Source organism: Maylandia zebra, linkage group LG6, assembly GCF_041146795.1.
Source record: "Maylandia zebra isolate NMK-2024a linkage group LG6, Mzebra_GT3a, whole genome shotgun sequence".
NCBI classification, from domain to species: domain Eukaryota; kingdom Metazoa; phylum Chordata; class Actinopteri; order Cichliformes; family Cichlidae; genus Maylandia; species Maylandia zebra.
This window is the reverse complement of record NC_135172.1, coordinates 35,494,976-35,508,029: the sequence shown is the minus strand read 5'-3', so window position 1 is coordinate 35,508,029 and position 13,054 is coordinate 35,494,976. Positions and strand designations below refer to the sequence as shown.

General features: G+C 41.0%; 2 protein-coding genes and 1 long non-coding RNA gene across 5 annotated transcripts in view; 2 read left to right on the top strand and 1 right to left on the bottom strand.

Moving 5' to 3' along the window:
* The window catches only part of aspscr1 (ASPSCR1 tether for SLC2A4, UBX domain containing), a 22,532-nt gene extending 19,561 nt beyond the window's left edge, over positions 1-2,971 (top strand). The window contains exon 17 of the mRNA XM_004539005.5: positions 2,716-2,971. Within this exon, the coding sequence (XP_004539062.1) occupies positions 2,716-2,726 (11 nt within the window). The 3' untranslated portion in view covers positions 2,727-2,971. The remainder of the gene's footprint in view (positions 1-2,715) is intronic.
* LOC101484275 (UDP-glucuronosyltransferase 2A2) lies at positions 11-13,054 on the bottom strand. Of its 3 annotated transcripts, none has more exons than XM_004539002.3 (8): positions 12,626-13,054; positions 6,259-6,739; positions 5,990-6,138; positions 5,774-5,905; positions 5,485-5,572; positions 4,548-4,767; positions 4,060-4,357; positions 11-3,457 (listed from the first exon to the last, which is right to left on the bottom strand). In XM_004539002.3, the coding sequence occupies exons 1-7, from the start codon at positions 12,875-12,877 to the stop codon at positions 4,078-4,080; spliced, it is 1,602 nt and encodes a 533-aa protein (XP_004539059.2). In that variant the 5' UTR covers positions 12,878-13,054; the 3' UTR covers positions 11-3,457; positions 4,060-4,077. The 3 variants fall into 3 exon arrangements, with proteins under 3 accessions (XP_004539059.2, XP_004539060.2, XP_004539058.2); XM_004539003.3 differs by having other exon boundaries at positions 11-1,159; XM_004539001.3 differs by having other exon boundaries at positions 11-1,987; positions 12,626-13,053.
* LOC105940899 (uncharacterized) lies at positions 3,562-4,203 on the top strand. The gene is made up of 2 exons (XR_013099019.1): positions 3,562-3,894; positions 4,082-4,203. It is a non-coding gene; the product is annotated as an uncharacterized LOC105940899 (long non-coding RNA).

The window sequence follows — 13,054 nt, the reverse complement described above, 5'->3', positions numbered from 1 at the left end:
TACAAAGAGAAAGGATCTGTGTTTAAGTAACACTGTTTTTTTGGGGGTTTTTTAATAAAGAAAAGACAATTACAGGTTACAAGGTACAATAACTGTTTCACGCATCTTCAACAGCACATGGAATCAACCCTTGATATCATGAGTGATGTTCAGCCAAAAAGTTATCAGAAGAAGAAAAAAAACATGGTTGATTTATTATTTCACCCCTTTAAGATCCTCTCCTCGTTCATCTATGGCCCGCTGTGCTGGACTGCTGTCATTTCACACGGACTTCAAATACATAAACATTCACATTAAAAACTTATGAGGAAAAGATTGAAAATTGATCTGAAATTAGTGAAAGAAACTCTGACATTCACAATCACGCCTCTCTCAAATCCCAGTAAGCATCAAACAAATACCAGTTTGAGTCCACTGCCTTCTTTTAGTCCTCGCTGTCGGTTTGAATAATTAAACTTCCAGCCCTGCACAAAGAAAACCTGTAGGCACAGCAGAACTGCACCAAACACGTTAGCTGCAAAAGCTCCTCTAACACATTTAACTCAGAAAGAAGCATTGCCCCCCACCACCCCTTTTTTTTATTTAATGTTGAGAAAGAACAGAAGGCTTTGAGGCACACGATTCATGTCATGGTAAACACACACACACACACACACACATACACACACACACACACACACACACACACACACACACACCATAAAACCACAGCTAATAGGACATGGCTTTTTGAAAGCTGAATTTGTGATGACTCAGAGGATCAGGATGCATGTAAGGATGATCCAATTAGTTCAGGATGGTCACCCCCTCCAGCCCATGAGACCACTACAGACACTCATCGTGCCCAGGGAGAGAGCCTGCTGCCGGGCCACATCACACAGCACGAGCCCCTGTGGTCTGTCCAGTCCCAGCGCCTCTCTGTTGTTCTACTGTGGTTGTCTCTGGTGGTCACCGTATTGATGTTTTTGTTTGGTACATGGCTCTCTTCTTCTCTGTCTTCATCTTGTTTGTGTTTCTGTTCATTTTATTTCTGGCTGATCTCCGTGTGTGTCCTTCCGCATCTCTGAAGAAAGTCGTGGCTGTTTTGTCTTTCATGAGGAAAGTTAAAAGAAAAAGTGGGGAGGCTGAATCAGGAATTATAGATTCCATGTGTGGACCACTACAGAGGACACACACACACACACACACACACACACACACACACACACACAGAGCATATGAGGCTTGTTGGCATGTCTTCGTTAGTGTGTTCAGTAATGGGCAGAGTGTTTTGATGCTTTCCCGAGGATTCGGTATTAGAGCCAGCACACTTGTAGTGTTCAGCCTTCTGGCGTCTTTCTGGCCCTCGATTAAAGCCCGGCATCTTTTAAACTAAACTTCTTCTCCTTCCTGTTTCATGATGATCTGCCTTGTGTCGTGCTGACTGGATTTATTGCAGGTTTCATGCTGTGAAGGGTGTTTTGAAAAACAGCGCTGGGGTGGATGATACCAGGTTTGTTTTTAACTGGTTTTCATTGCATCCAGGCTCGGTGTTTGTGTATTGATCTGGACAACAAAGCGTGTTTAACATATTCAGGATATGTTTTCCTTATCTGCCTTAATTCACTCTGTCATTAATCAGCACTTGAAGGCAGTCATCAACTTTCTGCGTGTGCATTTTAAAGGACAAGTTACAAACAGTTTACTCCTAAATATCTGTCTTATTGATGCTTGTTGGGTAAAGAAAAAGCTTTTGATGGTCTCTGTGTAACTTCAGATTCAAAATGAGACCGTGGTGAGGTATGTTGTAGGAGTGACAGATGAGTTCAAGGTGGGTGTGGGATCACATCGGGGATCTGTTCAGAGCCCCTTCTGTGTTTGCAGTGATAATGGACAGGCTGAGATCAGGCGGGAGTCTCTGTTGAATATTGTTTTTGCGGATGACGTCTTGATCTGTAGTCAGAGGAAGCAGCAGGTGGAAGAGAGCCTATAAAGGTGGAGGTATGCACTGGAGAAGAGAGGAACGAAAGTTAGTCCAAGCAAGGCAGAACACGTGTGAAAATGAGAAGGAGGCAGGAGTAACAGTGTAGAGGTAGTGAACCTAACGGGTTCAAACACCTGGGTTCAGCCATTCAAAGCAACGGCCAATGTACAAAAGAAGTGAAGGGGAGAGTGCAGGCAGGATGGAGTGAATGGCAACGTTTAAAAATGACAGTGAGAGCAGCAGTGATGTAAGGTTGTGAGACAGTACCACTGATAAAAAGACAGGAGGCAGAGCCGAAAATGCTGAGCTTTGCATTGGGATTGATCAGAAAAGACAGGATTAGAAATGAGTAGACATTTCTCAGCTCAGGGACAGCTCCAACTGAGGGTGAGGACGAAGTCAAGGATGGCCTCCGGCCCTGTGCTGCATTTTTTTTTTTCGCCCCCTCTCGCCCCATTTTCCTGTCTCTCTTTACTATTTCACTATCCTATAAAGGCAAAAATGCCCCCCGAAAAATCTTAAAGATGTAGACACACAGTCTCAAGAAATATATATATTGAGCTGTAAATCAGCTGTTACTGCTGGCTCAAAAGATTTGCATGCATAGAAACACCACTTACTAACAAAAGATAAAATTACATGGTAAAAGAAAGGGACAAGGAGGAGGGGTAGCTAAATGGGAGCTAAGAGAAATACTGTGTATATTTTTTGTTGGCAGTGCGTTTAATTCCTGCTTTCCGTTTCTTCTACAGGTAAGAAGTAAAGCTTCTGCTGTGCTGAGGACCCACCATGACAGACTGATGCAACTTAAATGTTCGCTATGCTTCACTAGAGGCTCAGCTTTGTGACCTGCAGTGGATTTAATCCATCAGAGCTGAAGCCGGGGTTTTAAAATGGTTAAAATAAAGATTGAAATGATTGAATGCGTTAATTGTCAAGAAGATCGGTGTGTTTGATTCCTGCTGAGAGAAAAGTGAAGTGCAAAGTGAATAAAGATTGATGAACAAATGTGTCTGTTGTATTGAATTTGAATTATGCTAGCACTTAATCACATGGTGCCACATCTAGGTAAGTTTGATCAGGATCTGCAGTTAACATTTTCACCATCACCAGGGTAAAGGCTGAATATAATAATGATATTTCTCTTGTTTATTTATTCGTTGCTGTCTACTATTCATATTTTATTCCAGTAAAGTTGGTGTGGAGCACCCACAATTTTCTTGTACATGTACAGTGACAAGGGTTGTTCTATTCTACAGTTTAGAAATGCCACAAAGTATTGGATTTTGGCATTCAGAGAAGCAGAATAAGGAGACAACATAGGTTTGTGTTGTCAGTGCACCATCTATCAAAGTTGCTACCCCCAAACACAACATGAAAAACAGCTTTGATGATTCTCCATCTGCTTGCATTACACTGCAGCCCTCCTCACAGCAGGCTTAGCAGATAACAGGTGCTGTTTTAAAGGTGAAACGTCCCTGGAGGCTTAAAGACCTTTAGCAGGAAAAGCACAGGTGAGACAAATTTCATTAACGACCGCCCATTTTATGTAAGCGTCCCCAGTGAGCTGCACACTCCACAACCTGGATCACTTTAGTGGTTTAGCAGTCATTCTTAACTGTGTTTCTCCTGCTGAGGTAAACTGTTGAATGTGTCTAGGGAGGGAAAATTTTGGGTCAGAAAATCGATGGACTATTGAAACTTTCTCAGCACATGCCGTCAAGGGAAAGGAAGGACAACTATTTCACCTTGCAGAAGTTTAAACTGGTCTTCAAGTATAATAAATGTTTTCTTCTTTTTGGATGTTTGCAACATTTCTTAAAAGTTTGCAAACTCCTATCCATCCATCTTCTCCCACTTTTTAAGGGGTTAAAGAGGGGCTGGAGCCTGCAGCTCTCATAGGGTAAGAGGCACAGTAGACCCTGGGAAAGGTAAGGAAACTTGCAGTAACCTTCCGTGCTCTGGTTGTAAATCCAGCATGAAGGACAGAGGACAGTGAGGAATGAGACCTCTTGGTCTTCTGCTTTCTGACTGGTTTACCCCCACTGCCATTTCTTCTGCCCCAAGCAACCTATCACCTTTTGCAACGTATTTACCTTCAAAAATATCTTTCTTCAGTCCTCCTTCTCTCTTCCTCCTCGTCGTCTGCACTGCTGCAGGAAGCAGCGTATGACCACCCAACACAAAGCAGCGGCAGTCATCAAAGTGATGAGCAGGACAGTGCCTGTGTCCAAGCTGTGGTACTGGAACCAGTTCAGATTATGTGAAGCCAACCGCAAATGCCTAGCTCCACCATGTCGCATAACAAACTCCAACCAGAAGACTGCAGTATTCAGTGGCGTCACCGGCTGGTCGCGGTGCACCGCCGACAGACGCTGCATGCTGGTCTTGTAGCTGTGCATCATGGGAAACGTACAGGAAGTCACATGGCTGTTTCATTGTTAAACAAAAGTGCACTTTTAATGTGATGGAGCAGGGTCAAACACAGGAAATCAAAATTTAGTAACAGGTCCAAGTGCATGGAGATCGGTCTTTGCACAGAAATGTACATAAAATACCTTTTTCACAGTATAATCACCCTTACCTTGGCTGGTTGACGATGGCATGCAGTGCTTCTGCCAGCTCCTCGGCTGTCACTTTGTTGAAGTCGAGGACGATGGCAGTGCCGAGGTGGCTCATACGGTTAAGATTATAAGACTGATCGCCAAACACCGGCAAGCCGACCAGAGGCACGCCGTGAAACACAGCTTCGTACAGACCGTTAGTGCCGCCATGAGTCACGAATGCTCGTGTCTTCGGGTGACCTGAGGGGGGGAAATAAACAAAACTGTAACTGTGAAAGAACCTAACAAATATTTTTGAAAATGTTGGAAAAAATAGGCCGTGTTAGGCTTTTCTTTTGAAATCACACTGAGCTAAATCAAGGTGAAAAGGTTCGCTTTGACTGAAGAAGTGCTTTGAAACTGAAATTCAAGTTTTGCTATTTAAATTTTTTTTTTTTTTAAAAATGTGTTTCAGAAAACAAATGAATTATTTTGTTGTGGGCGTGTATCAAGAGGAAGAGGCGGGGCACAGACTGATGTTTGACAATTTATAAATTAGCAGTTTGGTTGAAGATGGCCACCACTTCCCAGGCTGACAGCAGCCAACAGGTAAACACTATTTCTGATTATTCTATGATGGAATATATTAACAGGTGAATGTTTGTACCATGTTAATATACATATGTTTAAAAATGTATTATGGCGTCTTTAATTTGCAACAAATGTGACACAGGAGCTGTCTATCATTAGTCTACGCCCTGTCCCTCCCCCTGGTTACACGCCCACAACACAAAAGCAAGGTCACAAGTCTGAAACTTAAAAAAATTTGATTAGAATTATTTTAATTCATTTCTCTTTTTAAAAACATTTTTTATTCATTTTAAACAGCACAATAAAATCAGTTTCTAATCACCTTTTCAATTTAAAAAACAAAAACCCCCTTCCATACAATCCTATAATAACATAAATGAGTCACACCGAGCAGATCGTTCTGAGGGATCCAATCAGAAATCTTTATGTTTGGCGCAAGTGCAGGTGGAGCTTCACCACGGTGACGCCAAATCACCTGAAAGGAATGATATACTCATTGGTTCAAAGAACCAACAAACAGGTAAAGTTCTTGCACTCAAAGCACTTTACTGAGCTTTCCTCATTCATCCATTCGTACTAGCACTTTTTCAATGCTTAAATGCTTTAAATACATTCATTCTGCAATGGATGCAGTGATATGATAACCCATATTCTGTTTGCCTGTGAGTGCCCTGACCTTCTGAGGGATTCGTCCTAAGGCGGTGGCGATGACGTTGGTGCGCTCCATCGTCAGATTGGGTACCATGGAGCCAAAAGAAACGACGACTACACCAGGATCACCTGAACTCTGCACAAAAGCCTCCAGGTCCTGTAAGGTGTGACATCATCATTACATCATCATTTAACTGTGTCATTTCAGAATACAAGTACTGTCAATGATCAGAGCCCACACCTCTGGCAGCTGATTGGCGGGTCTGCAGTTCAGACCACCCACGTGTTTGAAGTTGGGTGGGGTTGGCCGTGGCGTATCGATGTCCCAGAACGTCCTGATGAGCCACACGTCAGCCTTCCCCAGAGTCTCACACACACTGGTGGGAGTTCCTGTTTATACAGCAAATAAGGAGTATGACTTCAAAATAAAAGCTTGGATTAGTTTACTTTTATTCCTTATGCCTCATGAATTCAGACAGACGATGACATCAGTATGATTTCACCTCTGACCTTTAATCTCACTGTAGTATTTATCCATCGTCAGCTTCCAGCCCAGTTCGGTTATCACTGATGACGCCACATATGTCACCAAGTTGATTAGTCTCTCCGTGAACGTCATGTGGTCGTTGTACAGCACAGGAGCTACCGGGACATAAGACGGCAGAAACACAGCGTGGCCACAGTGACGCTCAAAAACACTGCCTAAGCTCAAGCGTAGCGAGATGACGAGCGGCACGCCGAGCACATCAGCCACCAGGTCGCCACACATTACCAAGGAGTCAAGTAGGACGACGTCGAAAGCGGCATCCCGCAGAGTTGCCATCAACTGATCGTTCTTTAGAATCCCATCACACTGCTGCCTCGCGAAGTCCAAGCTCCGCCCTATGAAGTCGATCAGCTTCATGGCCACTTGCAGCATTGAGGGGTCGTGCATGGAGAAGTGGATGAATTCCTCAATGGGGCTCAAATATTCCTCCTTGCTGTATGGCACCTGCAGGGAAAAAAACAAAACAAAACCCCCTGATCAAGTTATTGATTCTTGTTAAATATCAACACTTCACAGTTCTTTTGATTCCTCATAGGGATCTGATGGAAGACAACACACTGCTCAGCAGTATCAGTTATCGCCTAGTAAGGGTGTGTTGTGAGTTCAAAGACAAGCACAAACAAATAATGAAAACAGAAAAAAATAAATAAGACTGAGGTCCTATATCAGGAGGCTTCCATGGTAGTGAACATTCACTGAAATAATGTTAAATCAATATCAGATTATCAACATTATTTTAATTTATTCAATGCTGAAATCTGACATTTTTCATCACATTTTTACATTTAACATTGAACCAACAAGGAAATCAGGATTAAAACAGGACTTTGCAGGTATTTCAATCAGTATCAAAGCACTGCAAATTATTTAAACCTGTGGGAAAAAATATTATGCATCATGTAAAAAAAGGATAAACATTATCTGTAAACCATTCTGTTACAATTTAACAGTTTTTAAATATTTTTAAGCATAAGGGTTTATCTAATATAAAAATGACAATGAAGATCTTTGCATCACTTAAGAAAAAAGTTTATTTTATAAAAACATTATTTTCTTTAAAATATTACTTTAAATTCCCTGTTTTTTGTTTACACCAGGATGGAGGTGGATATCTGGCGTCCTGCACCACCCAGCCAATCTGGAGCACTGCCTGGGCAAAGGAAAATTCAGAAACTCAATTTACCCCCACCTGCTGAGTTAGGCCATCTAAAATAAAAAATCAAAAGCACAAGAAAGAGAGGCTCATCTGAACTCAGATGATAGCCTCTAGCCAAAACTCTTTAGCAGGGAGAAAGTCGACACACTACTAGGCATATTATCATGAAAGGCAGACAGCCTTTAGAGAAGAAAAGAGAGACTGGCCCACGTGCTGTAGTGCTGGAGTGCCACAGTTTAACAGAAGGTACAAGGAACAAATTGCGGCATTACTTTGTTAACCTGTTCACTATATTCCAGGGTGATAAGAATTAACCAAAATATTGCAATGAAATGGCTTTCACCTCCTCTTATTGGATCTTCCAATGATGATCTGCTGCTGTATGTACATACAGCAGCAGATCATCATTAAGCAGTTTAACCAAACTGTCCACTGCATCCTAACTGTGAGGCAAAACCTCAGCATCAACAGGTTCAGTGGAGCAGGACTGACAGAAGCCTTTGAACTCTTGATGGAGGTCCCTTGCTTCTCTTGTCAGCTCTGTCACCATGATTATCAGTTTTTGTAAGGCACCATCTGTTGACAAGAATAAGAAAACTGAGAAATACTGGCTTGAGACGTTTAAGTAGTTCCATCTGCTAAAATTGCATACAAGTTTCTCTTGTTCACTTATGAATAACATCCTATGTAAAATGTCAAAATACAACATTTTAGGACTTTAAAAGTTGCCTCACAAAGTTTCTAGAATCTAAAAAGAGTCAAAATAAAAGAATAATTGAGAAAACTGAAGTTAGTGATTAATCTTAATTTGTGTTTTAGTGGTAAAAATTATAATGAAATTGTGATAAAACTCATTTTCAAATACCTTTGGGATAGATACAGTGGGATGCAAAAGTCTGGGCAACCTTGTTAATAGTCATTATTTTCCTGTATAAATCGTTGGTTGTTACAATAAAAAATGTCAGTTAAATATATCATATAGGAGACACACAGTGATATGAGAAGTGAAATGAAGTTTATTGGATTTACAGGAAGTGTGCAATAATTGTTTAAACAAAATCAGGCAGGTGCATAAATTTGGGCACCACAAAAAAAAAAAAAAAGAAGAAATGAAATCAATATTTAGTAGATCCGCCTTTTGCAGAAATTACAGCCTCTAAACACTTCCTCTAGGTTCCAATGAGAGTCTGGATTGTGGTTGAAGGTATTTTGGACCATTCCTCTTTACAAAACATCTCTAGTTCATTCAGGTTTGATGGCGTCCGAGCATAGACAGCTCTCTTTAACTCACACCACAGATTTTCAATAATATTCAGGTCTGGGGACTGAGATGGCCATTCCAGAACGTTGTACTTGTTCCTCTGCATGAATGCCTTAGTGGATTTTGAGCAGTGTTTCGGATCGTTGTCTTGTTGAAAGATCCAGCCCCGGCGCAGCTTCAGCTTTGTCACAGATTCCTGGACTATGGTCTCCAGATTCTGCTGATACTGAGTGGAATCCATGTGTCCCTCAACTTTGACAAGATTCCCAGTCCCTGCACTGGCCACACAGCCCCACAGCATGATGGAACCACCACCATATTTTACTGTAGGTAGCAGGTGTTTTTCTTTGAATGCTGTGTTCTTTTTCCTCCATGCATAACGCCCCTTTGTTATGACCAAATAACTCAATTTTAGTTTCATCAGTCCACAGCACCTGATTCCAGAATGAAGCTGGCTTATCCAAATGTGCTTTAGCATACTTCAAGCTGCTCTGTTTGTGCTGTGGGCGGAGAAAAGGCTTCCTCTGCATCACTCTCGCATGCAGCATCTCCTTGTGTAAAGTGCGCCGAATGGTAGAACGATGCACAGTTACTCCATCTGCTGCAAGATGATGTTGTCGGTCTTTGGTGCTGGTCTGTGGGTTAACTCTGACTGTTCTCACCATTCGTTGCTTCTGTCTCTCCGAGATTTTTCTTGGTCTGCCACTTCGAGCCTGAACTTGAACTGAGCCTGTGGTCTTCCATTTTCTCAGTATGTTCCTAACTGTGGAAACAGACGGCTTAAATCTCGGAGCAGCTTTCTGTATCCTTCCCCTAAACCATGATGGTGAACAATCTTTGTCTTCAGGTCATTTGAGAGTTGTTTTGAGACCCCCATGTTGCTACTCTTCAGAGAAAATTAAAAGAGGGAAATTTACAATTGACCCCCTTAAATACTGTTTCTCATTACTGGATTCACCTGTGTATGTAGGTCAGGGGTCACTGAGCTTACCAAGCCAATTTGAGTTCCAATAATTAGTTCTAAAGGTTTTGGAATCAACAAAATGACAATAGTGCCCAAATTTATGCACCTGCCTGATTTTGTTTAAACAATTATTGCACACTTTCTGTAAATCCAATAAACTTCATTTCACTTCTCAGATATCACTGTGTATGTCTCCTATATGATATATTTAACTGACATTTTTTATTGTAACAACCAACGATTTATACAGGAAAATAATGACTATTAACAAGGTTGCCCAAACTTTTGCATCCCACTGTACCTTTGAAGACCATAAGTCACCCAAAACAGCTGTTATATTAAAATATCATAACACCTATGCTGATAATAATCACCATGGCTTATGAGAATTCTGACTGGTTCATACATTTGCCATGACTTGTTGGGATCATTGTCCTCTTCATTGCAGCGTGGACTTTGGATGTTTCTCAAGGAGGATATGGGGGTCATGAAAGCTCCTCTGTAGTTATCCAGGAGCTAGGAACAATTTCTGTGTCACTAATACTGACCTGCATAATGAACCACTTCATGTTTTTTTGTTTTTTTAAGTTATCCTGTCTATGATAACTAGGGGGAAAAGAATAAATAATGAGTTCATTAACTGGCTTTAGAGCTTGATAAAAAAAAAAAAAAGATTAATGTTTGACAAGGATGGCAATCAATGTTGTGCTGTCAGGGCATAAAGGATATTTCCTAGTAAGGTTTTGGAGCTTTGTTACACCAAGCCTGCAGTTCAACCGCCACACTCGGTAGCATCCAATTCTGGGGGTACTGGAAGTAAGACTTGTTATAACAAAACCTTCAGAAAAGTATTAGCATGTTTCAGCTGTGACATCTACAAATTGTACTCCTTAAGACAGGGTGCACTTTTCAGTTACTACCTTTCTGTATTGTTCTGAATGGCCTATCTGAGCCACAAGTGCATCATAATGCAGGTGCAGTAATCTGTGTCCTTTTTTCAGTTGTGACATCTTTACATGAAGCTTTTCTGAAAACCTTTTCACAGTTTGTTCTAAAAACAAGTGAAGCTTGTGCAAGAAATTTAATTTTCATAAGGAAATCCTGAGAGTTATCTAAAGGCCTAAAGAGTCCACCAGCTGTATCCAAACCAAAATGATGGTATTCCCCACCATCCATGTTTTATCCCTACCATCCATCTTTGGGTAATTCTGGGTGAAACACATGCAAAATGCCCAAGACTGCAGTCAGTGCCACTAAAGAGACTGAAAATGTTGAAGCACAGTATTTTAAACTTGTTATTAGGAACTCAGTAGTTGGAGCTTCAGCACCACCATCAGTATCAGTATGATGTGAATCAACAGCTGATGTACAGCAGTCGTGAGCTCTGTCCAGTGATACAGAAGTCTCACTGACTTCTAAACTCAGCTAATAGTCCCTGCCATTTCTTTTAACTGGTGGCTTGTGTGCAACTGAGTGACAAATGTCTGAAACCCCCGACTCCACGCCAGCATTGACCTAAGGTTGCACCTCGTTGACCAATGTAATTCCATTATGAGTGCTTTTAAAAACCAGTTAAAAACTTTTCTATTCAAACAAGCCTTTTGTTGATCTACGTATTTTATATTCTTTACATTATTTACATTTAACCTCTTACATTGTGTATAATGTCTATTGATTGTACTGTTTATTTTAATCTTTGTGTACAGTGCTTTGTGACTGCCTGTCTGTGAAAAGCGCTTAATAAATAAACTTTACTTACTTACTTACTAGTAGTGTTGTGCAAGTTCAGACTTTTATAACAAAGGATATTTTAAGGACTTGTTTTAAGGACTTGTTTATCTTACTGTGCTTAACTGGAATCTGAAATAAGACAATGAAAAGATGTTAATAAAAAGAGGGAGAACATAAAATTCAAATACATACTAATTACTTACACATTATCCCCCAGACGTTTCTCGCAAATTCCAATAAAATTTCACCTTCACAATTCCACCCCTATAATACAGTTAAAATACTCTAATTATCTGAGTGTTAGGTTTGTTTTAATGAAAGAGCCCTGAGAATTAATCTAAAGAACTGCTGCTTTATTTCAATCGTTCCACTACTAGTACTTGTGTCTAACAGCTGACCTGTCAGATGTGTAGAAGAACACAAGTTTAAAGTTACCCATTGTCCAAGTATTACTAGCTTTTGCCTCTGAGCAGTGCTGTGTGTAACCTTTTCATTATTAAAGTCAAAGAAAATAATATGATAGACACCTGTGTGCAGCATCAATAAGTTTAAACTGTTTATTTAAAATCCTAAGAAACTAGCAGGGTTGGCTCTACATTTCAAGGCTGTTGATTACAAATATCGATAACACCGTGTAAATTACGGTACAAAGTGCGTAATTGTAAAATAATAAAAACGTAGTTAGAAAATAACATTTTGAAGCAACTTTATAGCCAGCCATTCTTTTTCGCTTATCCTCATCAGGGTCACGGGTGTGAGGCTGGAGCCATAGGGCGAGGGGTGGGGGGTACACCCTAGCTAACAACTTTATAGCATCATTGCTAATATAGCTAGCTAGCTTTATGGAAGGAAAATTCTGAAAATTATGACATGAAAATGTAATATTTTCTCAGATATTGTGTTGTCTAAGAAAAGCATACTTTTCTCCTTCTGTTTAAGCTAACTTGCCCTACTATTTTGTATGGGCTAATTTTAAAAATCAGTGTTATTCTAATGTCATTACTACTACATCGCCAGGTAGCTCTGACGTCACGTAAGAACTACTGCTTGTTATCTGGGTTTCCTCGGAAAATCTGAAACCGAGTAAGATCTGAAGCCCTGGATTGTGTCTTTCAGTTCTGAAGAGTTTATTCTGTTTTTCTGATCAATCTGAGTCTCTTTACTTTTCTTTCTGTTCTCCGTCAGGCTACAAACACGCTGTATAACCGCCAGTGTTACCTTGAAAACCAGGAAGTTGAACTTGGCGGCGTCGCGGCTGTTGTTGTAGTTGACAGTAGGCGATGCATCGGGCACTAGGATGGTGACCGAGTGGTTTTTCTTTACCAGCTCTTCTATGATGGTCCGCATGTTCAACCAATGGCTGAACTCTCCCGGAAAAACCAGAGCATGGCCTCCGTGTACTGGAGCGACAGAATGAAGGAGCAGGAGGGAGAGGGGAAGAAGAAGAAGAGGATACGTGGGAACCTGCATCGTGTGTGAAACACAAAAAGATCCCCAGTGTGTGAGAAAAATCTAATGTCAGATTGCAGCTGCAGGTCCAGAGTGTAGTCTGCCTAGAGGTCAGCTACGAGTTAAGAGCTGCACTCTGACTGGACGACAACACACTGTGATCTACAACTGTAAAACAAAAAGAGGGGCATGCCAAGT